Raw genomic sequence first — 24867 nt, forward strand, 5'->3', positions numbered from 1 at the left:
TAAAAATATATTAATTTAAAATAAAAAATTAAAATTTTCAAAAATATTTTTTAACTGCAGTGTCAAACACTACATATTTAAAATAATGTTGAGCATATATTCATAACTTACCTCAAATGCCTTTAATATTTTTAAATTTTTTTTAAAAATCTGAAAATATTAAAAAAATATTAATTTAAAAAAAAAAAATAAAACAAAGAAATTTTAATTTTTTTTAAATACTTTTAAAATGCAATTCCAAACACACCTATGTCGCAAAGTATCCTTTTAGATTTAAAGTAAAGAAAAAATTACATGATAATCTTTTAAGTAAATCGTTTTAATATTTATTTTTTATGTTTTTGAAAACTACACTGTATATTATTGGTGAGTATAAAGTAAACCATTCTATAAAAATGATTTAAAATATAAACTCTTACCCACACAACAAAATTTATTATATCAATTGTAATCTTTAAAAACATGGAGAATAAATATAAAACAACTAAAGTATAAGATGTAATTTTTTCTTTAAATAATTACATTACCATTGAATTGGAACTCAATAATTTAGAATCAATTACTTAATTTCATTTTTGTTCATGCATGTTGTACGACTCGAGCGGCATCTATGAGGGAAATTGCAGCAAAAAAAAAAGCATCTTATTTTGTTCGCATGAAAAACACCAACAGATCATTTACGTTGTGGCAAGATTTAAACAAAATTTCATCAAATTCTCGTTGCTGGCATAAAAAGTTTGTGATTGTTTATTTCACAATTAAAAAAAATTGATTGTATTGCGCTCCCAAATACCCCGAAGTTTAGCAATGTTAATAAAAATTATTTTAATTGGTGTTTTTAAAAAGACAATAATATAATTTAATGGGAAAATAGTTTTGTAAAATACTTTATTGTGAAATATTTAAAGATAAAAATACAAGTTATTTTTTTATATTTAAAATATGTTTTTTTTTAACATTCAAGAAATTTGAATGTGTACTCATTTTTTTTAATTTTTTAAATTTAAAAGTTGAGATCAGTATTTACCTCTACATGTAGTTAACGAAAATTAATTTTAAAAACTCGAAGTGAGAGAAATATAAGAAACTAAAAAAAAGAAAATATATTTAATGTAAAACAAATGTAACTTTAATATAAAAAAATATTAATTTATCAATTATAAACCACTTGTCTCATTAATAATATATCAAGCTTAGAAATCAATCATATAAATTATAATTGAAACACTTAATTGAAACTTATCCATTAAAATATGTTCAAATAAACAAATTTCATTTCCCCTCTTTTTTATGAGAAATTTATTTTCAAAAATTATCTCCGTTGGGCGCTTGCAATTTAATTGTCCCAATTGTAGCTGGACCTCATTATTGGATCTTCTTAAAGTCCAAAAACACCCATTTTAAATTCACAGAATTACAAATTAACCTGTCTCCCTTAACCAGAGAAAAATATCAAGCACGTCACTACATCCATCTCTCACACGCAGACCCCAGCCTCTCAAATCCCTAATTCTTTTCCCCCAAATTGAAACCCTAATAAAACCCTAATAAATTCTTTCCATAAAACCCTAATAATAAAAAAAATATCAATGGATCAGCTTCACGATCACGAAGAGGATGAGCACGAGCACGAGGTGTACGGTGGAGAAATCCCCGATGAAGGAGAGATGGATGCCGATGCTGACATGTCGTCTAGAGCTGAAGAAGACGAGTACCAAGACCCTAACTCTAAGGTGAGTTCGATATTGATAATAATATCTCTCTGACATTTTACTCTATTTTGAAAGTTTTTTTCTGGCTTGGATAGGATTTAGAGGATATGAAGAGAAGGTTGAAAGAGATCGAAGAAGAAGCTGGTGCACTACGCGAAATGCAGGCTAAGGTTGAGAAAGAAATGGGAGCTGTTCAAGGTATATCTCTATGTTTTTTGTTTGAATTATTTGATTGAGATGTAGTTGAGGTAATCGGGTTGCTGAAAATTTATGGTATTTTTTTTATTGGTTGCTGAATGAAAATTAATTTTGTAGTTTTGGTCGATTTTTGTTCTTTGTATTAATTTGTTGAAGTGTTTTTTGCATCGTGGTTGTGATTTTTCCACCTTTAGTCGGGTGTTGGGGATTCTTTTGTTAGTTTGATTTGGAGACTAGTTGAGGTCGCTTGGGGATGTTTTTATGTGTGGATGATTGTGTGTACTGTGATTTGTAATGAAATAAAGAGTAAAGTTTTGTATACTTTGTATTATGTTGCTTGGTGCCAAATTTTAGTTTTATTGTTAAAAACTCATGTGCTCTCTTGTTCTGTTGGATATGTGTGAAGATTCTCCAGGTGCTTCTGCGACTCAAGCTGAAAAGGAGGAGGTGGATTCACGATCCATTTATGTTGGTAATGTGAGGGTTTACTATCCTTTTCTCTTTATTTTGCCATATTTATATGTTTTACATGACTGTGTACATGTATGACATGTCCAATTTTTTCCCTGTCTCTGTTTCTCTCTCTGTTGGTGTTTATATATTTTGCAGTGTCAAACTCAGTCTTTTTCCTTACTTTCTTGTGATGATAAATAGATGGGGTTTAACTGTATTTCATATAAAGCATTCAAGTGAGGATTTGATGTATTAAGAAGTTTTGATGGGAGAATACAATGTAGATTCAAAACTTGGGTACTTGATGCCATTCAACATACAAGTTTAGTTGATCAGTGAATTGTACTTCATGTTTTGTTTTATCTTTTCTCTCATTCATGCACCTTTGATTCTCCTTCACACCTTCTAGATATTGGTCTAGTGTCATGGATCCTGGTTCGTGAATTCAAATTCTTATTAATTGCGTTTGATTTCTTTTGTCTGTTTCTCATTAAATAGGTTTGTATTGTTTTGTAGTGGAAAGTTGCATTCTTTTGCGTATTCCATGTTTCAAGTAGTAAAAATTTAAAGAACCTTGTCTGACAGAGAACATCGTTGCTGTTTACTTGTGTTCTTAACATCAGGTGGATTATTCTTGTACCCCTGAAGAAGTGCAGCAGCATTTTCAATCCTGTGGAACTGTGAACAGAGTGACAATTTTGACTGACAAGTTTGGTCAACCAAAGGGGTTTGCTTATGTTGAGTTTATAGAGGTTGATGCTGTTCAGAATGCTGTCTTATTAAATGAATCTGAACTTCATGGCCGCCAGTTAAAGGTTTATGTTTTACTTTATTATTTTTTTACCCTTCTTTACACCTATACTGATAAAGTTCTCCCTAAAGAAAGTTTGAATTTTATGACCTCCACTATAAAGGATTGCTACTTAACTGATTCATATGGAGTGTGTTTCACTCCTTGTTATAATCAGTAATTACTAGCTCCCAAGTTTCCAATATGATTGTAATTGCTGATACGATTCTCGCTTAGGTCTCCGCCAAGCGAACTAATGTTCCTGGAATGAAGCAATATCGAGGAAGGCGCCCAAGCCCTTATGGGTTCAGATCCCAGAGGGCATTCATGCCTGCTGCTTTCTATCCTGCATATGGTTATGGGTAAGCATCTAAAATATTTTTTGTCTTTATAATCATATTTCATGTCTTGACTGTTCTTCCACCTGATAATTCTTTGATATTTGAACTAGTTGATATACTTTTTTTTTCTTGAAACCTTTCATTTTACCTTTTCTTCTCAGAATTAAATATTTGATTATTTTCTAGCAGTACAGCATTATGAGAATTAAGATGTATTTAATCCAATAAAAGGGTAGAAGGTTTTAAACAGTGTCCTTTTCTTCATACCTTCTCTAACAAGTTATGTGCTGCTCAGTCCACTTTTTCATTCTGTCATCTTCCTTGCAGAGGTATTAGTTTTGGATTTTTTCAGGCAGCAGATATTACTGTTAATTGTTATGAAGTTACAAATTGTGTTATTGGACCTATGAAGTAGTTAATTAATACAATTAGGTTGTTTAGTATAACATATCCTTGCTCACCTTAAGCAGATGCTAAATCATGTGTCCTTCGATTGAAGATTAGAAATATTTATTAGTTCACTTTGTGATATATACCATAGTTCTCTTTTACAAAAAAAAATTTATCGTAGCAATTTTTTCTCTTCATACATTTGAGATGGTTGGCTGCTTAAATGTGACCTCTTTACAAGCATTGAGAGATGAGAAGTCTAGCTGCTAGGTTGGCCACTACAGCTGTTCACTAGTTAGCAGGAGTCCTTTACACTAATGGTTGGATTAGGTAGAAACTCTACAGTTTCCCACCTAGACATGGTTGTAATGTCCAATATTAAAAGTGGTGGATGCCATCTGTCTGGCAACCTTTGAAAGTGGCCTCCTCTGCCTCAAAAGAAAATTTAATTTCTTCATAGAAGATCAAGTTAAGGATCACGTGGAATATAGCCAACCCCAACTAATTAGGGATTGAGGCCTGGTTGTTGTTGTTGCATAAGAAGGAGACCAAGTCAGGAAAACCTGTGCCATTCAAACCATGGCTTGCTTTTCAACAGAGGATCTTTTGTTATAATATTGTTTGCTTTCCACCATGTTTGTGGTTTCATTTGGTGCATTTTGTGCTATAGATTACCTTCTGTAGCATTATATTAGTTTTCCATATTTCCAGCAATTCATTTATTAATTATGACCAGCTGCATCAATAGGGGAAATGTGATCATTTGTTTTGTTGGAAGTACTAACCTTAATAATCTTGTGTGCAGAAGAGTTCCAAGGTTCAGGAGACCTATGCGGTACAGGCCATACTAGGGAACATGTATTCTGTTAGTAGTGGTCAAGTAGTGTGAAGACAGTTGGTGACGACCATATCAGTATTGTGGTTACTTGAGGAACAGAAAGACTAGTGTATCATCATTTGCATGGCAAAGGCTGGCCAGAATTTTCTCAATCAATAGCTTGCAAGAGTTCTGGATTCATGTTCACTGAATCCTACGTTTACTTGCCTTTGATGGACAAAGGGTGCTAACCGCGCAAAATGTTATGGAAATGATTTTCATGTACTTGTGACTCCATCTACGGTTTGAGTTTCCCGGTGAGGTTGAGTTGAAACACTGGAGGATTCATAACTGACATTTATGCTTTTACACTTTATAACTCAAGTCGTTTGTTTTTCAATTTATAGATGCCACGTTTTCCCCAGTTTTCACATTAATGATCAGGGCAATTTACCATGTGAGGCATGCATTGTGCCTGATGTTTTGGGCATCCAATTTTTGTTCTCTTACTCCCTGCCCTTTTCATATAGAAATTTATTACATTAACTGTATAACTTAATGGTGTGGGAATCAGACTGTTGCATGGGAATTGGGAAATTGCCATGTAGTCTGGTGATTTATAAGCTTGTGAAGATTATTGTTTTCTAATCCGCTGACAAGATGCTTCTTCTGATCCAGAATGTAGTCTGTGATCTTGCCGAGCTTCAACCAATTGAATATGCTGCATTAGTATTGATCTATGAGATTCAAATTCATTAATTTAAAGTTGCGGTGGGGATTATGGTGCAAGAGTTGCTGATCCATTCAAACAAGACTGCTCCGTAAACCATTGGGAATGATTGCCTGTTCCGCTGAGTCAGACTGTTCCTTTTTCTTCTAGGATCCTTACAACCAAGAGCGTTATCTTACCGGCCTAAGCCCAGCGCACTTGATCCTCGACAAAAAAAAAAGAGCCTCGTCATGTGACCTTCTACCCTAGGCTTGCCTTCAATTTATTATTTGTTTTTGTAAGTAAACTTGGTAAATGACGCGTTATTTGCAACCCATATTTAGAAACCATATTTAGAAATCAAGAGAGTCGTCAGAAAATCAAGTCAAGTCATGGGTGTTTTATACACAAACAAATCCATTGAATCTTATCCTAAATCACCCTAAAGATCTAATTGAGTCAGTTTCAAATAACTCAAAAATTAGGCTAAAAACCAAATAATCAACATGTAACCTAAAAATTTTCTAATATCAAATTTACTTTCTCGTGCAAATCTAAAATGAAAAAAACACATTGATGAAACTTTTCTAGTTTAATAAAACTCATTGATATCAAAATTGATCATTTAGATGGTTGAAATTAGTGTTAACCGGGATTTTTTTTCTACCACTGGAATCTAATAACTCTTCATCTCTTTTATTTTTCAAACCAAGAACTAAAAAACAATTTTAAAAAAAATAAACTTCTTGATCACATTTAAATGTTGGAAAACTATAAGGACTTAAAAATCTATCAATTAGAAAGAAAAAGAATGAAGATTAACACTAATTTTGAAAAAATCTCCTAGTTTCTTCAGTATTACCTTTAATCTTACCTTTCATCAATTGGAAGCAACTAGCTTTTAATTTTACCATAAAAAGATAAAATTATTAAGAAAAATTATGACTAAAATGAAAAAAAAAATCACTGAGTGAATTCATAGTGAAACATAAGAGGGATTGCAATGTATTTTTCAAAGGAAGAACCTATCATAATTTAGTTTTTATTAATTGTCTGCTTTAAAGAATTGTAAAATTAATTGTATTTTTCATGTGTCTATAAAGACTGCAAAATATTATTGGATAATTCCGGCTTATTAGCAGTCTACACTTTCTTGACTTCATAGACCTGATAAGAACTAAGGAAACATGTTCATTTAAATAATGGTAGTTAAGGAGATATTGGGTTGATGTTGAAGATATATTCTCACAATTGTTTAAAGAAAAAAATTGAATCTTGATTAATATTCAAGCTAATTCAAAACAATATTTTCAGAAAATAAAATAAAATAATACCACTCTGCACTTTCAAAATCGTGGATATCACAATTATTTTACGATGGATTAGCATAATTTATGCGGATGAACCCGGCGGCAAAGCCTATATACACTTTGTATTCTCTCCAGCTTAATTGGATCGGGCGAGCTTAGAATCATGGAATTTGGATTTGGACCAAACTCTTAACCTTCCCAGAAACTCAACCCAACGTCCTTGGGTTGATGCACATGCTCTAGCCCAGCTCCTCTAGCGCTCATGAAACCCCACTTGCCTGTTAGCTCCTTTGACGCCCTCTCCCTCTCCCTCTCCCTCTCAATTCCCTTGAAATCCAAGGCCTAAACTGTCAAGTGATCTCGAATTCAGGTAATTTTGTAGCTTTCCTCGTACCTCCTTCAATTTCTAAAACTTTAAACTTTGTCTTGCATGCTTACTTGTCCAAATACTTTTCTTTTTAGCAAAAACTTCAATGGCTTCTTTTAAAGAAGCCGAAAATAACCCCGAAACTCCATCCTCGTAAGTACTCCATATCTCACTCAAAGTTTTATTGTTGTTTTCTTTTTTTTAACTCGGGTTTATTTAGTTTCTTCTAATCTTTTGTGGGTTTGAAATAATTTCCAGGCCGAAGAAGATATATAAAGACCCAGATGATGGGAGACAACGGTTTTTGTTGGAATTGGAGTTTGTTCAATGTCTTGCTAACCCCACTTACATCCATTGTAAGTTCATTATTTATTTATTTATTCTTTTTTGTTTTTCCAGTTGCTGTTGGTGTTCTATTTTTTGTTGGGTTCTTGAAAGTTTGCATATTTTGTATCCAAAGTGGGGGAATTCGTGAGGTCTCTCTTTAGAAATTTTATGCTCGTGTTGCGTTTAGAACCTATTAGATGGATTCGGATTCAATTGTGCCCAAGTTTAGCCTCGTGTTATTTGCTCGCTTTAATGCTGGTTAGGAATAAACTCGACCTCGATTGAATTTATTGGTGGATCATGCATTGATCCTGTCTTGTTCATGTTTCGTTTTATTTAAAATAGTGATTAGTGGAGAAGGAGAGTGTTAGTTTTGTGTGTGCGTGGGTGCCCCTTCTTGCCTACATCTTTGTCTTTTAATGCAAGGAGACTCTGGTGTTTACTAGTGTTTTTGCTTATTGTAAATTTTCCCCTGATGTTGGGTTTTCCAAAATATGTAGATTTGGCTCAGAATCGCTATTTTGAAGATGAAGCATTTATTGGCTATTTGAAGTACCTACTGTACTGGCAACGACCAGAGTACATGAAATTTATAATGTAAGCTAATCTCTTAAAAGTATAACTGATATTGCTCCAGGCTCTGTTCAGTTCAACGAACTTCAAATTTGAGATAAAGTGAATGACAAGTCTTTTGATGAACTGCAATGAAATATTTTGCTTTCGCTTTCTAGCATGCTTGGCTTGCCTTTTGATCAACGTACTCACCAACTAGAATGGTTTCAGGTATCCTCATTGCCTATATTTTCTTGAACTTCTCCAAAATGCAAACTTCCGCAATGCAATGGCACATCCCGGCAACAAGGTTTGATTTTGGCTTTCTGATCACCCTCTTTCTTGCCATTCTGATTTTTTTCAATCTTGACATTGGTTCCATGTGGTAAATAGATATTTGAGATCAACTGAATGCATGATCTTGTCAATTCACATGTATCTTGTTTTTATTTAAATCTTTTCTAATGATTAGGGCCTCTCTGAGATTTGCATTTCTCCTAGTTATATATACTCATAATATAAATGCAAGATGGCTTTTCATGACACAAATATCTTTCTTGATGCTTTATATTTGCATGCATGTTGGTAGCATCCTGCGATGTGACTGACATTTGGTTGACCTTCAAATAGTCTGTATTTTTTGTTGAGTTAGTGATGAACTAGCACAGATATTCTATGTACTCCAAGAGGCCTTTTATGGAATACCGGTTAAAAGTGATTGGTTTTAACAATAAATTCTTAGAATCTTTGTAGTCGGAAGAAATCTGTATATATTAGCATAACATCTGCATAAAATTGAGTTTTTTGTTCAAGGATAATTCTCAGCTCACTTGTTGTTGATACTTGGATCTTCTAGGAGTTAGCACATAGGCAGCAATTCTTTTTCTGGAAGAACTACAGAAACAATCGGTTGAAGCATATTTTACCCAGACCCCTCCCTGAACCCGCCGCTGCACCCGCTGCTCCAGCTCCTCCACCTCCACTTCCTGTTCAACCTGTGCCACCTGTGCCTGCGGCAACTCTTGGTATGCTGGCTGCTTCTGGTGCAGTCCCTTCTCCCATGCCATATGGCATGCCTCCTGGTTCTGCTTTTGGAAAAAGTGATATCAGGAGCAGTGGAAGCGAGCGAAGAAAGAGGAAGTATGTAACTTAACTTTTTTTCTGAGTTAGCAGTGGAAAACATATTAATTAGACGCATCCTCTCATTTCTTTCACAAATATCATGGTTTCCAGCATTCTGATGCATGTTTCATTTGGTTGTTGCAGGAAAGAAGTTTAATTTGAACTGCTATCTATGTTTAAAGTAGTGGGACCAATATATCTGCCAAGGTAGCTATACAAAATCATCTACTGGGTCTATAATGCTGAAAAGTGTCAAAGATTCGATGGGGTTTTCTATTCATTTTGCTTCTTTTTGGTTATTGGCTAAGTATTTCATGAATTATTGGTGCTACCGTACTGGTAAACAAAAAGATGATAGAATAATCAACATCATTGTCCGAGAATTTGCTGAAATAGTAGCACATTGTATGAAGTTGACGAAGCCTATGTGGACTAATCAGCTCCTGAATTCTTAGATGGGTCGGAATGAAAAGCAAAATAGCGTCTTTTTTGTTTTTTTTTTCCTCCCGGTAGTGAGCATTGTACTGATGTATTCTTTGGATAGAATCTGTATTATATGATTTAACTTGCCAGGAAGCAAAATCTTAAGAGTTTAGTGTCAGACAATGAATTCTGTTTGTAAGCATGTTAGAGACTTTAGTTATTTGAATATCGACTTGCGTCTTTACACGTTTCTCAAGTCAAAACAGTTGGGACGACGGTAATGAAACCCGATCCATGTTCTAGTTATGGATTTCTCGAGTTAATATAAATTGGTTTAAATTAATTAAAATAATATTATTTTAATACTTTAAATTTAAATATTGTTTTGAATTTATATTTTTTTAAGTAATTTTTAAATTATTATTATTATATTTTTTTAATCAAAACTCAATCCAAACAAGGTATTGCTATTGAGGCAATCAGCTTTAACTTATTTGAGAGTGGTTACAGTTGTATTTTAAAGTGTTTTTTATTTAAAAAATATTAAAATAATATTTTTTTTTTTTAAAATTATTTTTATATCAACGTATTAAAATAATTTAAAAATATTAATTTAAAACAAATAAAAATAAATAAATTTTTTAAAAATATTTTTAAAACGTTTAAAATAAAAACAAATAAAACCTTAATAATAGTATTTGAAAACTTCTTCATAGATGATATTTATTGATTTGTAAATATATGGAAAATCTAAACCACATTTATAATAAGAATGTAAATTATCTTATGAGAAAATATTACGATAAAACAAAAAATCAGCATCTACTAAAAATTAGAAAACAATCAATGTACCAACCAGTCATGGGGCTTCCCTCCTTGTAGGGAAGTAATTCCTTGAGCATCATCTACAGAATACAAACAAGAAGAGAAACCTTCAAAGAGTAATGCCGTAGCAATCTGTCATTTTCCAGAAACCCACAGTCAAGAAGAAGGAAGCAAAATCATTGAAAGAAATATAGCTTCTAACTTTCCCACGCGTTATTCCTTTTCTATCCTTTTGTTCGCTCGAGTGAAGAGATTTCTATTTTGAATTTGATAGCACTGGAGATGGCGACAGTTCCGAGAGGAAGATGGCTGGCTCTGGAAACGTATGGTTTCAGATTCAATGAATCATTGTAAAGAAGAAGACTTTATTAGATATTATTTTTCCAAATTTAGACTTTTTTTATAAAAAAAATGCAATATGCACAATGACAGGGGCCAGTCTTGTTAGCTTTCATGGGGCAAAGCGGCTCTAAGGTGACTAGACAGGCACCTAATGGCTAATGGCGTAGAAACTTGGCAAACTCTTGGAATGCCTTCATTTATGGGTGCTTGTTGCCCCCATGGTTTGCGTGCATAGATATTTAAGAAATACTCGATATGATATATCAATTTTTTATTTATAAATTGGTTCTTGTGTCTTTTTTTAAACTACAGTTTAGTTCTCATAATGATTTTTTTTTTTTTTGCAACTAGGTTCCTGCATAATTACTCTTAATTTATTATGTAATGGTTATATATGTATTAGAAACTTCATTATTTTTGTTCAAAACTTTGTGTTTTTTTTTTTTTTTTTTTATGTTTCAGCTCTTAAATTTGAGAGATGAGATAGAGATCTCGTCAATGGTTTTCAACAAAAAAAAGAGAAAAATAATTGTTGATATTAATTACAACAACAAAAAAAGTTGGCATTGGTGTTAGCAACATTTAATTCAATGAAAAGAGTTTTCATTGAGAATTTTTTTGCATTCACCTTGCCCGAGAGAGTGGATCTTGGCTCAAGAGTTTTTTTTTTTTAAAATAGAAATTGATTCTTGATTTTTAACCTATTTTTCAGGTTATTTGAAGTCGTAAATAGGTTTTTTTTAGTTATTTTAGGTGTTTTGAAGTGTTTTTAAAGTAAAAAATGATTTTTTAAAAAATTGTTTTTAAAGTAAAAAAATCATCTCCTTTAGTTTTATGACCACTTTCGTGGTGGTTCATTTCTAGATTATAGATCACATGTCATTTATTTATATATAAAAAATTAAATGAATGACATGCCATTCAATTAAATAAAGAAAAAATGATGCCCAAGTGTGCTTACCTGTTGAGCCATAGAAGCTATTTGGCACTGCGGTCCAAACAGTTTTTTGGAAAAATTTAATTTATTTATTTTTTTGTTAAAATTGAGTTTGGTTTGTACTTTCTGGATCGTTTTGATGTGCTGATATTAAAAATGATTTTTAAAAAATGAAAAAACATTATTGGCATGATTTTCGGCACGAAAAGCTATCATAAAGACTCGCATGTTTGGATTTTTTTTAAGAAAAAAACCTTTATCATTTAATAGGTTAGTTTTTATGGATTTTTTTTTCTAAATTCATCCATTAATTTTTGGTAATTTTTTAAAGGGTTTTTGTGATTTGTTTTAGTTTGATTTTCATGGTTTATCACATTCATAGAATAAACATGATGATATTTGGTTATTATTTAATTTTCAAATGTATATTTTTGCTGTTAAATTTAGGGGTGAGCAAAAAAACCAAAAACCCGATTAAACCGAGAAAACTGGAAAAAAAATAACCGAAAAAAAAACCGATTAAACCGATTAGAATTTTTAAAAAACCGACCGGTTCGGTTCGGTTTCGGTTTGATAAACCCGAAACCGAAAAAACCGAACCGAACCGAACCGGTTCAATTAAAAAAAATACTATAAATACCTTTTCTAAATTTTTAACCCTAACACTCCCCCCTCCTTCTGCATCCAGCAGCCGCCCCACCCCAGCCCCACAAGCCACAACTCTCAAATCTCAAATCTCAATCTCCCACACTTTCGTCCATCACTTTACAAAACTTCATGGCCATATCTAGACTTCTAATCATCTAACAAAACTTCAACAAGGCTTCAATCTTCATCTTCAAATCTAACAACCCAGGGACTGGTTTAGTGTATGCTTCAAATTTCATCTTCCTCTTCAAGGCTTCAGTGTTTGTTTCCTCTCAGTTTTTTAAGGTTGACGCAACTTCTGTTGTAATTCTTGTAAGGCTTAGAAGAAAGATTAAAACTTTGTACATCATGAGTTTGTAATTTTTTGCTCTTGTACATCATGTGTTTGTAATTCTTGCTGTCTTACCAGAACTTTGTAGTCTGCAGTCCCATGATAGTTTTCATGAAGCTTATGATGACGGATTTGTTGTTTGTTGAGTAATTGGGCTTTCGAAATTGTGGGGTTTGTAGGGAAGAACGAGAGGGAAGCTGGAGAAGCTATAGAGAAGATTGTTTCATTTGAACCGGTTTCGGTTCCGGTTCAAATTTTTCAGTTTTTCAAATTTTTATTTGGTTACTTTTTTAGATAAAACTGAACCGAACCGAAAATGATCACCCCTAGTCAAATTAACCAATAAAAAGTAATTTCAATTTTTTTTTTTATCAAATCCATGGAGGTGCATACCCCAAATCACAAATTTAATTAACTCAAGTTTATATTTAGTTTTATTTTTAATAATCACTTACCTTAAAAAAATATGTTTCATGTGACTTATTAGTGTTTAATAGATTTGGATGCTAAATCAGAAAAATCTTGAAAAATATTGTTTATAGCATTACAAACTTATATAAGCACCAAACAAACAACAAAAATATCTATAAATGAGAAGAAAAAACTTCATAAATTATAAATCAAATCAAAAAACACAAAATCAAGTAATTTGAATATTAGATCTAAGATTGTTAGATATAAAACGGCCAAAAGAAAAAAAAAAAATAGTGATGCCGCTACTAATTTTTTACTCAATTCTAACAAAAGAGTCAATTACGAGAGGGAACCCAGCATGAGGGAACTCTCGAGATTTAATTAAATTTGTGTTTTGTAAATAAAAATAATTTTTTAATTAAAACATGTCAAAATAAAAATATTAAAAAACACACAATAAAAAATAATTTAAAAATCAGGTTTTACCGCGAGCTTAAGAATCCATATCTTAGTTTAAAGATAAGACTGTCTTGTGTGACGTGGCAAGTAGCAGACCTGCCAACTCATGTCCACCCCATACACCCTGTAAAAAGTGTTAAAATAAAGCTCCTTCCTTTTTTGAACATCATCTAACCACGTCATCACTTACGCGGAGAAAAAAAGACGCCTCTTTCCCGAAGATATGTTTGTTTTTATATTTTAAAATATTTTATAATTTTATTTTAAATTAATTTTTTTATAATTTTTATTGATGTATTAATATTAAAAATAAATTTTAAAAAATAAAAAAATATTATTATTACAATTAATTAGTGCAGTTGATAACTCAATTTCATTACTATGGTATTTAATTATTACAATACGACTAGATAACTAAATAATTTTCTCTGCATAAACTAAATTTATATAATAATGACCAAGAAAAATCAGACACGTTGCAATGCATCGTGAGAAACATTGGAACAAGGGGCGGCGGTGTTTTAATTGAAGGGTCATGGATGAACGTCCATGCGTGGCAGTAAGCTTAGTCAACACTCCATATTTCTGCACAAAACGTGGAAGCCGTAAAAAAAAAAAAAAAGATTCTCCACGTGGAAATGGAAATCTGTTTCCTGAATATTTTTTTTTTTTGACGTTTCAGGGCAAAACTTGGACTGTCTTGCTAGCCTGGTCGCTGTTTTTTTCTGTCTTGATTGCCTTCTTGGATTCTTTTTAAGATTATCATGTACTACTAAACATTATTTAGTGAAGATAACATGTGGGGCTTGGATAAAATATTGCAATTGGATTATATTTACACGGATTAGGGTGTTTTTTTTTTAGATGAAAAATAATTTGAAAAAATAAATTGAATCATAAAAATAAATAAATCACTAGATAAACTATTTTAAAATCTGAACCTTAACACGTTAACGCAACTGACATGTAAATATTGACTCAATGGGTTTACCCTTAACGCAACTGACATGAGATGTAGGTTGGCCTATGTTTCATCTAAAACAGAGGTGTTAATGATCCAGTGCAACACATTTAAAAACCCGAGTTAAATCACAACCAATGCCATTCTCATGCTCAAAAGCAAAAACAAAGAAACTTTTTTTCCTCACAATAGGGGAAAAAAAATCACCAATAACAATAATATCTTTTTTTTTCATAATCATCAATAACAATACTTTAAATTGAAAAAAAAAAAAAAACCATTTTTTCCAACTCCAGATTCAACCATGACAAAACGAAACAGGCTGGCTCCAACCATCAAGAAGAAAGGACATCATAGTAATTTCATTATCATTGCCCTAGACAGTCTAATCAACATTTAGTGCTAATTTAGGGTTAGTTTGCACAGTAGTTTTCAGTAAATTTTGAAGAAAAAATATTTTTAAAAACGTCATCTACTATACTTCTAAACAGGCCACTACTCTCCTTCCTCGTCCTCCTCTCTCCTATGAAAAAGGAAAAATTCCATGGTTATCCAGCTACCAAATCCTATCTCAACTTTTCATTGGGGCCCAATACTTCCCTCCCGAGTCTCCGCCTCCCCTTTAACTCCCTTATAAGTACACCACCTGCCATTCACAAGTCTCTCTAACTAATCATCACATAATTCTTGTTAGTTGTTGTTTAGTCACTAATCACCACCTCCCTTGAGTTTCTTTTCCAGGACAAGTCTTTTTCTTGAGTTTTCCTTACCTGGGTTCTTTTTGTTTCTTTTGAGGTTTATTATTATTGTTATTATTTAGACAGCAGCCATGAATGCTCTTGCAGCTACAAACCGTAATTTCAGACATGCTGCACGCATTCTTGGTTTGGATTCTAAGGTTGAGAAGAGTCTTTTGATCCCTTTCAGAGAGATCAAGGTATAATAATAATAATAAAAAAAAGAACAACTTTTTTGGGTAGAAGGAGATAAAGGTTCTGTCTTTTTGATATCTTGTTCTGGTTTTTTATCATCAGGTGGAGTGCACAATTCCCAAGGACGATGGAACTTTGGCGTCTTATATTGGGTTTAGAGTGCAACATGATAATGCTCGTGGGCCCATGAAGGGAGGAATTAGATATCATCCCGAGGTGTGTGAGATCATTGCGTTTTTTAACTTTCTGTACTAATTTGTGTTTCTTGAAGATTTGATGTCTTATTAGGCCATAGTTGCCCTGTCTGATTTGTCTAGTTAAGGGCAAGTTTGGATTTTTCAAAGGGGGCTTTGTCAAGGTATGGACGAAACATAGGTTATTATGGCTTGAAAAGAGAAAAAAGGCCACCATTGATTATTCATACCAATCTTAGCTGGGATCTGAACCCTGATTTCCTCTGGAAGTTTGGAAATAAAGAAGCTTATCAATTTAGTATATACAGATTTACCTTGGTCCTTTACGGGCCTTATGTTGAAAGGAATTTGAAACAGATATTTTTACCAATGCAGTTCCATGGATAAGTTGTTTTAGAAATAGGGTTGATGCTGTTGTTTGTGCTTGCAAATGTTATATAATCTAGAATTGTTTTGGGATGTTCTGTCTTTGCTTGAGCCACGTCTGTGTTTGAGCCACATGAACAGAATATGGTTAGGACTTAGGATTATCTGGACAGAACAGCTTTTATATCTTGTGAAGTGTTTGGCATCCCTCTTGACAAAGGATTTCTGCCTACTCATAAATGTTCTAAATCAGATTTCTCCTAGGGTCAGGTTAGCATGGAAAAAAAATTAAAAAATTCATTCACACTTTCCTCTTATTTTATTTCTGCGCCAAATTTTCCAGAGCAAATGTCACCTGAGTTATCTTTGCTCTGTTGTATCTTAAACAATTATTGGATTGATTTTGCTTGAAGGATATTGACTTAGAAATTGATGCTGATGCTTTTTCTTATTTTGTTCTTGAAAGGTTGACCCCGATGAAGTAAATGCCCTTGCTCAACTAATGACATGGAAGAGTGCTGTAGCAGACATTCCATATGGTGGAGCAAAAGGAGGGATTGGATGCAACCCAGGGGATTTGAGTAAAAGTGAGTTAGAACGTCTGACTCGTGTCTTCACTCAGAAGATCCATGATCTTATTGGTGTCCATACGGATGTTCCAGCACCAGACATGGGCACAAATGCTCAGGTACATTCCACTAGTTGATTTTTCATAAGTCTTTTGATGCATTCAATTTATCCAATTTTATTGCTAACAACAAATCGTAATGATGGGTATAACATATGTGAACAGACCATGGCATGGATATTGGATGAATACTCGAAATTCCATGGTCACTCGCCTGCTGTTGTGACAGGGAAGCCCATAGTAAGTGCTAAAGACTGGCACGTCTACGTTTGTTTTCTTTTTCAATAATATTTAATAGCCAAAAAGAATGGCTTCTCTCTCCTTATTTCTATTAAATCCATGCCTGTGATGCTAGGATCTTGGTGGATCACTGGGCAGGGAGGCTGCAACTGGTCGTGGAGTTGTTTTTGCTACTGAAGCTTTACTTGCTGAACATGGGAAGTCCATCAAAGGTTTGACATTTGCAGTTCAGGTAAACTTGAAATAATATATAAATCTCAATTTTAATTGCTGGCTACATACCTGCAGTTTTTGATACCGTTATGTTGAAAAAAAACTTATCAATGAATCATCTAGGGTTTTGGAAATGTGGGGTCCTGGGCAGCTAAGATCATACAAGAGAGAGGTGGGAAAGTTATCGCTGTGAGTGACATCAGTGGTGCAGTTAAGAATCCAAATGGAATTGATATTCCAGAACTGATCAGGCACAAAGAATCCACCTGTAGTTTGAAAAATTTCCAGGGTGGAGACTCCATGGATGCTAACGAACTGCTTGTACATGAATGTGATGTCCTTATCCCATGTGCTTTGGGTGGAGTTCTAAACAGGTTTAGCATCTTCCTGAAAATTGTTCCTTGCTTTTCAGTTTCTAGTACAGTATTGCATGCTTTTTTTTTCTTTCTCATCCTTGGTCACTAAAGGCTTCTTTATTATGTTTAAACTTCATCATTGCCCTTGTGATTTTTATTTCCTTTAGAAAACACATGAAATCTTGAGTTGGTCTCATGCATGTCCATTGAGATAATTTTATCAGAAGTGATGTAAGTTAGATGTTAAGTTGGAAAACTGCTGGTTAGAAATTATTGAGCCTTTTCCATCCGTGTATCAGAAAATTTTTAATATTTTGTTCTTTTAACCATATTGATAAACAACAACTAACTTTTCCTGAACATGGTTGGCCTTTAAAGGGAAAATGCTGCAGATGTGAAGGCCAAGTTCATAATAGAAGCAGCAAACCATCCTACTGATCCAGAAGCAGATGAGGTAGCATTGAACTTGTACTCCTGTTGTCTTCCATGAAAATCAAAGGAAAAATTATGATTGAAATTATTATTCTGATTTATGAGATGTAAATATTGCAGATTTTAGCAAAGAAAGGAGTCGTGGTGCTTCCTGACATATATGCAAATTCTGGAGGTGTCACTGTCAGCTACTTTGAATGGGTTCAGGTAATGGATTAAAACGAAAGGAAAAGGCATTGCTCTGCTGAGACTGAATACATGATATCGCAAAATTTATGAAAAACACTTTATGTTGTATGAGTCTGCATATGACCTGAATTCCTCTAACCTGGCTGCCAAGCATCTAAACTTCCGCAGACTAGCAAACAAAATTAGACAGCAGGGAAGTGAAGCCAAGATCCTCCCGAAACTTTACACTAGTGGCTTGGAAACCACGAATCTGATTCCCAAGCATCTGACGTTTGTGCTTGTTCAATGCAATGAAATACTGCAATGGTTTCATCTTATTCATCTAGTTTGTGAAGATCTTATTCATCTAGTTAGTGAAGAATAAGCTAGTTTTTTGCCCTTTCTAGTTCATTTAGGCATGCATTTTGGATTGTGCTTGTTACGAGTAAGTTTACTTGTGAGGGGATTGAGGAGACATCATCTGGGATCCTTCTTGAACTGAAAACTGAAAACGCAAATTACTAAGACATTGCAAAAGATGCTAAAACAGAATCGTTAATTTTATGGAGCATCTGTTTAACATGCTCCAATTTGTCTAATTTTGCAGAATATTCAAGGTTTTATGTGGGATGAAGAGCAAGTGAACAAGACGCTTCAGAACTACATGACTCGAGCCTTTCATAACATCAAGGTCATGTGCCAGACACATGATTGTAATCTTCGGATGGGTGCCTTTACCCTTGGTGTAAACCGAGTTGCCAGGGCCACCCTGTTAAGAGGATGGGAAGCATAAGTCCTCTCCTCAAGCCTCCAGCTCCTTTTGCCTCGTATCTTCTTGCAGCTGAAGTTGTTTTGCTCTCATAAAGTCTTCATAGTTTTATATTTGGATTTTAAGTGTATTCATTGAGGGAATTATTTTCTTTTTTTGTTCCCAACTTGAAGCTCCTCCCTCCCATCAGCATTTACAAAAATTAGTTGTTACCAGTATTACAACTCTTGATTTTAAGACTGAAACATATGTTGTAATCTTCGACCGGCTTTGTGCAACAGTTTAAGATATTCAAGAAAATAAATTTGCTGGCTATCATACTGGCTTGATTTTGCATGAGTGGCCATCCTTATTTGTAAAACCATTCAATGGTACATGTTAATATTCTGTTAATATGCATTTCTCTAAATATTTGGTATGCGTTTGCTCAAATTTCATGAAACAACAAGATGACTTGTAAAACCTGCTTCAATTCGCTTGGTATCCAAAGTTATCCTGCCTAATGGAGATGTTAAAATTAATAAATGGTGATCTTCCTTTTCTTGGTGGCAATGTCTTAAAATATTATATTCCCTTTTGATTGATTTGGCCATTTCTTTCAGCAAGAAACATTCGAATGCCATTCTCAAAAAAAAAAAAAAAATCTGCCCGTGACTTTACTGACAAAAAGGGCGAGGCAAGATAATCTTCTTTATTAGAGAGCATGGGTTACTTCCCTGCTATCTATCCGCACATTACTACCAAGAGAAACAACAAAGGAAAAGAAAAATCTCTCTTTTAACATCTATGGCATCCATTTCCATTTCTGCTTCATTGCATAGAACCTGCTGTTCTCATCGTGTCACCAAAAAACAACGGCCTCAAGCAAGGACTGCAAGGTCTTTGGGATCAAAGCAGGCGACCCGTGCTGTTACTCTAAATGTTGAAGGCCAAAGAGGTGTTGGCATGTCTGAACAACAGGAGAAGCCTGCTTTAGCCACTGGTGGATCAAATAAGGCCAACTATAAATTGGAGGATGGTTTGGAAACTAAACATTCTGTTCCAAAATTTATCGATGAGCGTTGGAAGAAAGGGACCTGGGATTTAAACATGTTTGTCAGGGATGGCAAGATGGACTGGGATGGTCTAATTGAAGCAGGTGAATACACTCTACTCCATCTGAAATGTGAAAATCATCAAACCTTTGCCTTAGTGAGTTTCTTTATGCATATTTGATTCTGATACAGCCATTCTAGTTTAACTAATGCCTCTTCTTATACAAATTACTAACTATGAAGGCAAGAGTGTACTGTAACCCAAATACCATATCCCACTAATGATTTTGTACTGTAATTATTTTCCAATATCTGTTGGTCTTGCAGAAGCAAAGAGGAGAAAAATTATTGAATTGTATCCAAGTACATGTACAAATGAAGAACCTGTGGTCTTTCGGAGCTCCACTATACCTTGGTGGGCATGGCTCAAAAGGTCATATCTTCCAGAGGCAGAGCTTCTCAATGGTCAAAAATGTCTCTTCCAATCCACTTTCTTATAATTTAGTCTTTAAACTATACATGTCTCACAGTTTCATCAGTTCTGCAGGTAGAGCGGCAATGGTAGGATTCTTCGCAGCGTATATTGTGGAGGGATTGACAGGGCTTGATATGGTTGGCCAGACAGGAAACTTCATTTGCAAAACCGTACTTTTTGTGACTGTCACTGGCATAATACTTTTTAGGCGAACAGGAGATTTCAAAAACCTGAGAAAGCTGGTTGATGAAGCAACCTTCTATGACAAGCAATGGCAGGCATCATGGAAAGATCAAAACGCACCAAATACTGGTGCTTCTGAGAATAAAGTAAACAAAATGTAGCTAGACAGTTCATATGTATCCATCGCTACACAATAAACATAAGGGAAGACTGCTTTTTTTGTACCTCTTTCAATGTCAAACAGCTGCAGCTTTTATATATTTCTGAGTTCCAGCAAAGGAACCGGTTAGTTTTTCAGGAATCCTGATGAGTTGATTAAAATTCCTACTGGGAAATCACTTCTTCCTTGTTTCTTGCATGCGCTAGGTCACAGTAGCGCTTGACTCGACGAGGGTCCTCCTTTTTTTCTTTTGAAAACCTCTCCCTTCTTAATTAACTGCACTAACAGCAGCAGGCAGTAGCTAGCCAGCCCCATCTCTGCATCTTCTCCTCTTTCTAGAACTGCACTAACAGCAGTGGCTAGCCAGCCACTCGCTAGTCACAGTCGTGACAGTTGAGGCCCAAACATGGTTATGTTATTTGATATATGTCTGCAATTAATGACTCTACAATGGCATGCACCTAACACCATGGTGACTTTTTTTAAGTATTAATAGCATTTGGACTTTATAACAGTGAATCTAGCGCCTACGGTACTTGCGGCAAAACTCGGATTCTTATTATTAAATTTTTTTTATTATTGTTACACCATGGTGACTTTTTTTAAACAAAAAACTTAATTTTTAAAGGAAAATATCTAGTTTAACAAATCACCATAACGAAAATTTAAATAGTCAGTAGAGTATGTGACTAGTTAAACCATAAAAAATATATATTGTTGATTTTAATTTAAATTATTAAGAATTTATTGTGTTGTTGATGATATGTCTATAATATTCATGATTTTAACATTATTGAATATTCAATTAAAAATACTTCATCTATGATACTGGTAAATAACATGAAAAATTATCTAATATTTTGGGCTTTGATGCTAGTGAATATTTTGGGTTAAAGTTAATTTTAATTTCAATACTAATATTTTTAATTCTGGTATTAGTGAGTAATAAGAACATTTTAAATTTTCACATTAATAAATATAAATATTCATGACTCTGATATTAATGAATAAATAAATAAATATATTTTTTTAAAAAAAATACAAGAATTGTGTTATTTGTTTTTATTATTTAAGACGGTAATTCGCTATGAGTTCACTAACCTCAAACATGGACAAAAATATTTATAAGATGGAGGGTTTTATTATTTTGAAATTTTGGATATAGTTATCGGAGTTTTTTTTTTAATTTTGACAAATTATAATTGATTTAATAAGTTAGTTATTTAAGTAAATATGAATGTAAAATATTTTTTATATTTTTTATTTTTTCATGAAAGTGCTTAAACAAAATATTCTTACAAATGTTCAAATATACAAAATTTTTTTTTTTTTTTTACTTTGAGGTTTTTTTTTTTTTTTTTGAAAAGGCTAGCATAAAACAGAAATGATGCAAAAACATTTTTTAATGAATTTTTAAAGGACCCGGCCATGTTAAAATAAATCTTGTGGCCTTTTTTTAATAGCCCAAAGAAAATGTGAAAAGAACCGGTCCCAACCCATCAAGAACACATGGCTTATATAAATCAGTGCAGCCCACAGAAACAAGGAAGATATAATCTTGGGACCCAAAGCTCAAAGAATACAACCCAAAAGAAAGAAAAAGAATGAAACAAGCTTTCCCAGAACTGTTCATCATTTTGACTAACACATATGCACTCCCAAGGAAAACAGATCAAGCAATATTGAGCATAGAAGATGGTCAAATATTTGTTCATGGCTAAACAAGAAACTTGATATCAGAACCATTCTCCATGATATGCAAAAAGATGCCAAATTCCTATCTACTATCAGTAAGTATCTAAGGCTATGCATTCCAAAACGATAATGGTTCCCTGACAGCAGAGAAACTGGACTTGAGTGAAACCAAAAACAATACCATCTGACCTAATCATATACAAACTCTAATCATGTTCTCGTACCATAGCAATCCAAATACACAAGGGGAAAGCCTAAGAGTTCGAAGCAATAAAGGGAAAAACTTACCAGTCGCTGTGCTGCTATTATTTCTCTGCGCCTTCCCTCTTCTAATCCAAGCTATTCTTTATATAAAGGGAGGTCGTTGATGCTCTTTAGTACTGCTTTCGTATCCTTCAGGTCATAACTACTGTCGTTGCCACTTTCTTCTCGCTAAAACAGTGTTGGTTTCCTCTCTTGGAACTGCTGTGACTGGGCTGAGCTAGCTACTTTTGGGGCGAGTTTCTTTGAAGGACTGTAAATATTTAAAAACAAAAGGATGTAACTTGGCTGAGATTCTGAGATGTAGGTCTGATTTTGGGTCGGTGACTGAAGGAAGGGTCCGATGAGTGGTCGGGTTGCGTCTTGGATTTTTGAAACTCAAAGGTGGTCTGTTTTGAGGGTTGATGGTTGCTGAAGGGAAGGGTCCGATGATTTGGGGGGGATTTGGTGTGTTTTGATGGGAAAATCGGGTTGAACCAAACCTGTGTAGGTGGTTTTCCGGCAGCTTCTCTAATTCAAAAGGAAGAAAGGGTTTGTTTGTTTGAATGGTTATGAGTTTGAGTTTCTGTTACTGAAAATTTATATAGTTATTAATTTTAAAATGTATAAAATTAATTAAAATACACAAGTTAATCTAAATATTCATATTAATTAAAAAAATAAACGACAAACAACATGATTCTAGACCCTGGTGTGTTTAGGCAGGTTAAATCAAAGTCATCTTTTTAATTTCCTTTCAACTTTCAAAACCTTTCAATTATCCTTTATCTTTAATAATATTTGTAATTTTAACCCTTGGAATTTTACAATTAAACTTTTAGATTTCCACGTGCCTTACAACATGATTCTTGAATTTGAATTTTTTTAATTTAATTCTAAATTAACTTTTCAAACTTTTAATTTTTTTAATTTCACTCATGATTAAATCAATTGAACCCTTTTAAAGTTCAATTGAGCCCTCGATTTCTTCAGTTTTTGCAATTTTGCTACCATATTTAACTTTCTTCTTAATTAAGCTTTTATTTGTCAAAATTACACTGCTAAACTTTACAATCTTGTCCATGTTGGTTCTCAAACCTTCAATTTGTGCAGTCTTTACCAACTTTTCAATCCGTTTTCTAATATTTCTTCAATAAGACCCTAATTTGTCCATCTACCTAGGCATTCTGAACGGTTATGCATGCTTGATTGATTTAAAGTATTATCTATTTTTTTTTTAAGAACAATATTTTTTTACATGAAAAATAAGAAATTTTGGGAAATTCCAAAATTGGGTTATGAAAATTATTAAATTATTATTATTATTATTATTATTATTATTATAGTTAGTAAAATTAAAATTAAAAAAAATCTAAACTTCATTAGTGTTTTACTGTAGAGCTAGACTCATTACATTGTAGATTACTACAGTATAATGACGTCCTTGTTCTTCTAGACAAAAAAAAAAATTGATTTCTTTTCTGGAATAAAATGATGTTTTTTATATGATGCATTTTTCATTATAAAATTGATTAGGATTGTAATTGTCCACTAAATTTTTTTTACATAATTAAATGACATAAATGTCCTTTAAACCAAATAAAAAAGTAAGAGGGTGATAGAAGCTTTTACATCATTTTATTTTTAAAAAACAATAAAATTACTTCATCGCTCTTACAATAAAAAAAAAAACTTAAAGAAGTCTAGGGGTATTTTGATCTTTATCATTGTAGTTATTTTGTTATAATATATTTGAATTAGGGAGGTAAATCAATCTTTTAACAAATAAAAATATTAATAAAAAAGAGAAAGTTGTAGTGAGTGGATACCGTCTATGTCATTCGAACGGCGCATGTTGTAAATGTCATGGCAAAAAATGCTCAATTTATTGTTTGAAGCATCTAGTGGTGATAAAACTAATAGGATGATGCGTGTAGTGAAACTCATGATTGTTCAATAGTGGTGGAATTTTTTTTCAGTGCCTTTTTTTTGTCTCTCCTCTTTGAAATCCATGCAGGGTTGCCCAAAGATCAAAGTTGTCCTCCCATTTATTTTTTCTTTCAATTGTGGTCCTTAATATTTTGATCAATCTTTATTTGTTTTGGATTCCTTTTATATTTTTTTTTTAATTTCATCTTTTAGCATTTGATTTTATTTTATTTTAGTACAAATACAGTCCTAAATTTTTCTATTGTTGTTTTCCTATCATTTTCTCTTAATTTGTTTTATAGTTTTGTCCTTAATAATTCAATCTCATTTAATTTTTTTTATCTATATTTGCTTTTCATTCTTTTAATTTTTTTTTTATCATTTCTTGATTTAATTTATTCTTTAATTTAATTCATCTATATTTT

General features: G+C 33.1%; 4 protein-coding genes across 6 annotated transcripts; all 4 read left to right on the plus strand.

Annotated features, from left to right (window-relative positions):
* Positions 1-1450: 1450 nt before the first annotated feature.
* LOC118028263 (polyadenylate-binding protein 1) lies at positions 1451-5101 on the plus strand. Of its 2 annotated transcripts, none has more exons than XM_035031803.2 (6): positions 1451-1733; positions 1808-1910; positions 2317-2387; positions 2987-3178; positions 3391-3515; positions 4693-5101. In XM_035031803.2, exons 1-6 carry the CDS (start codon positions 1590-1592, stop codon positions 4733-4735), a joined length of 678 nt encoding a protein of 225 aa, XP_034887694.1. In that variant the 5' UTR covers positions 1451-1589; the 3' UTR covers positions 4736-5101. The 2 variants fall into 2 exon arrangements, with proteins under 2 accessions (XP_034887694.1, XP_034887693.1); XM_035031802.2 differs by having other exon boundaries at positions 1452-1733; positions 4690-5101.
* A 1837-nt stretch (positions 5102-6938) lies between these two features.
* LOC118028262 (mediator of RNA polymerase II transcription subunit 31) lies at positions 6939-9755 on the plus strand. Its single transcript, XM_035031801.2, has 7 exons — positions 6939-7090; positions 7183-7240; positions 7346-7443; positions 7915-8011; positions 8198-8276; positions 8823-9106; positions 9233-9755. The coding sequence occupies exons 2-7, from the start codon at positions 7194-7196 to the stop codon at positions 9243-9245; spliced, it is 618 nt and encodes a 205-aa protein (XP_034887692.1). The 5' UTR covers positions 6939-7090; positions 7183-7193; the 3' UTR covers positions 9246-9755.
* Positions 9756-14883: 5128 nt separating this feature from the next.
* Positions 14884-19062, plus strand: LOC118028258 (glutamate dehydrogenase 2). The gene is made up of 9 exons (XM_035031799.2): positions 14884-15365; positions 15463-15576; positions 16387-16608; positions 16714-16788; positions 16904-17020; positions 17125-17375; positions 17736-17811; positions 17910-17996; positions 18565-19062. Exons 1-9 carry the CDS (start codon positions 15258-15260, stop codon positions 18748-18750), a joined length of 1236 nt encoding a protein of 411 aa, XP_034887690.1. The 5' UTR covers positions 14884-15257; the 3' UTR covers positions 18751-19062.
* Positions 19063-19197: 135 nt separating this feature from the next.
* On the plus strand, positions 19198-20678 carry LOC118028261 (light-harvesting complex-like protein 3 isotype 1, chloroplastic). 2 transcript variants are annotated; one of them, XM_035031800.2, is made up of 3 exons: positions 19198-19864; positions 20088-20225; positions 20308-20678. In XM_035031800.2, the coding sequence occupies exons 1-3, from the start codon at positions 19513-19515 to the stop codon at positions 20577-20579; spliced, it is 762 nt and encodes a 253-aa protein (XP_034887691.1). In that variant the 5' UTR covers positions 19198-19512; the 3' UTR covers positions 20580-20678. The 2 variants fall into 2 exon arrangements, with proteins under 2 accessions (XP_034887691.1, XP_073261042.1); XM_073404941.1 differs by lacking the exon at positions 20088-20225.
* Positions 20679-24867: the final 4189 nt, after the last annotated feature.

The sequence above is a fragment of the Populus alba genome, chromosome 15 (genome assembly GCF_005239225.2).
Source record: "Populus alba chromosome 15, ASM523922v2, whole genome shotgun sequence".
NCBI classification, from domain to species: Eukaryota; Viridiplantae; Streptophyta; class Magnoliopsida; order Malpighiales; family Salicaceae; genus Populus; species Populus alba.

Excerpts from the sequence above, each read along its gene's own strand:
- LOC118028263 (XM_035031802.2), top strand. The coding sequence starts at position 1,590 with ATGGATCAGCTTCACGATCACGAAGAGGATGAGCACGAGCACGAGGTG. Across the intron at positions 1,911-2,316 it reads AGAAATGGGAGCTGTTCAAG|ATTCTCCAGGTGCTTCTGCG; the intron begins GTATATCTCTAT and ends ATATGTGTGAAG. Across the intron at positions 3,516-4,689 it reads TATCCTGCATATGGTTATGG|AAGAGTTCCAAGGTTCAGGA; the intron begins GTAAGCATCTAA and ends TCTTGTGTGCAG.
- LOC118028262 (XM_035031801.2), top strand. The coding sequence starts at position 7,194 with ATGGCTTCTTTTAAAGAAGCCGAAAATAACCCCGAAACTCCATCCTC. Across the intron at positions 7,241-7,345 it reads AACCCCGAAACTCCATCCTC|GCCGAAGAAGATATATAAAG; the intron begins GTAAGTACTCCA and ends AATAATTTCCAG. Across the intron at positions 8,277-8,822 it reads TGGCACATCCCGGCAACAAG|GAGTTAGCACATAGGCAGCA; the intron begins GTTTGATTTTGG and ends TGGATCTTCTAG.
- LOC118028258 (XM_035031799.2), top strand. The coding sequence starts at position 15,258 with ATGAATGCTCTTGCAGCTACAAACCGTAATTTCAGACATGCTGCACGC. Across the intron at positions 16,609-16,713 it reads ACATGGGCACAAATGCTCAG|ACCATGGCATGGATATTGGA; the intron begins GTACATTCCACT and ends ATATGTGAACAG. Across the intron at positions 17,376-17,735 it reads TTGGGTGGAGTTCTAAACAG|GGAAAATGCTGCAGATGTGA; the intron begins GTTTAGCATCTT and ends TGGCCTTTAAAG.
- LOC118028261 (XM_035031800.2), top strand. The coding sequence starts at position 19,513 with ATGGCATCCATTTCCATTTCTGCTTCATTGCATAGAACCTGCTGTTCT. Across the intron at positions 19,865-20,087 it reads GGATGGTCTAATTGAAGCAG|AAGCAAAGAGGAGAAAAATT; the intron begins GTGAATACACTC and ends TTGGTCTTGCAG. Across the intron at positions 20,226-20,307 it reads AGAGGCAGAGCTTCTCAATG|GTAGAGCGGCAATGGTAGGA; the intron begins GTCAAAAATGTC and ends TCAGTTCTGCAG.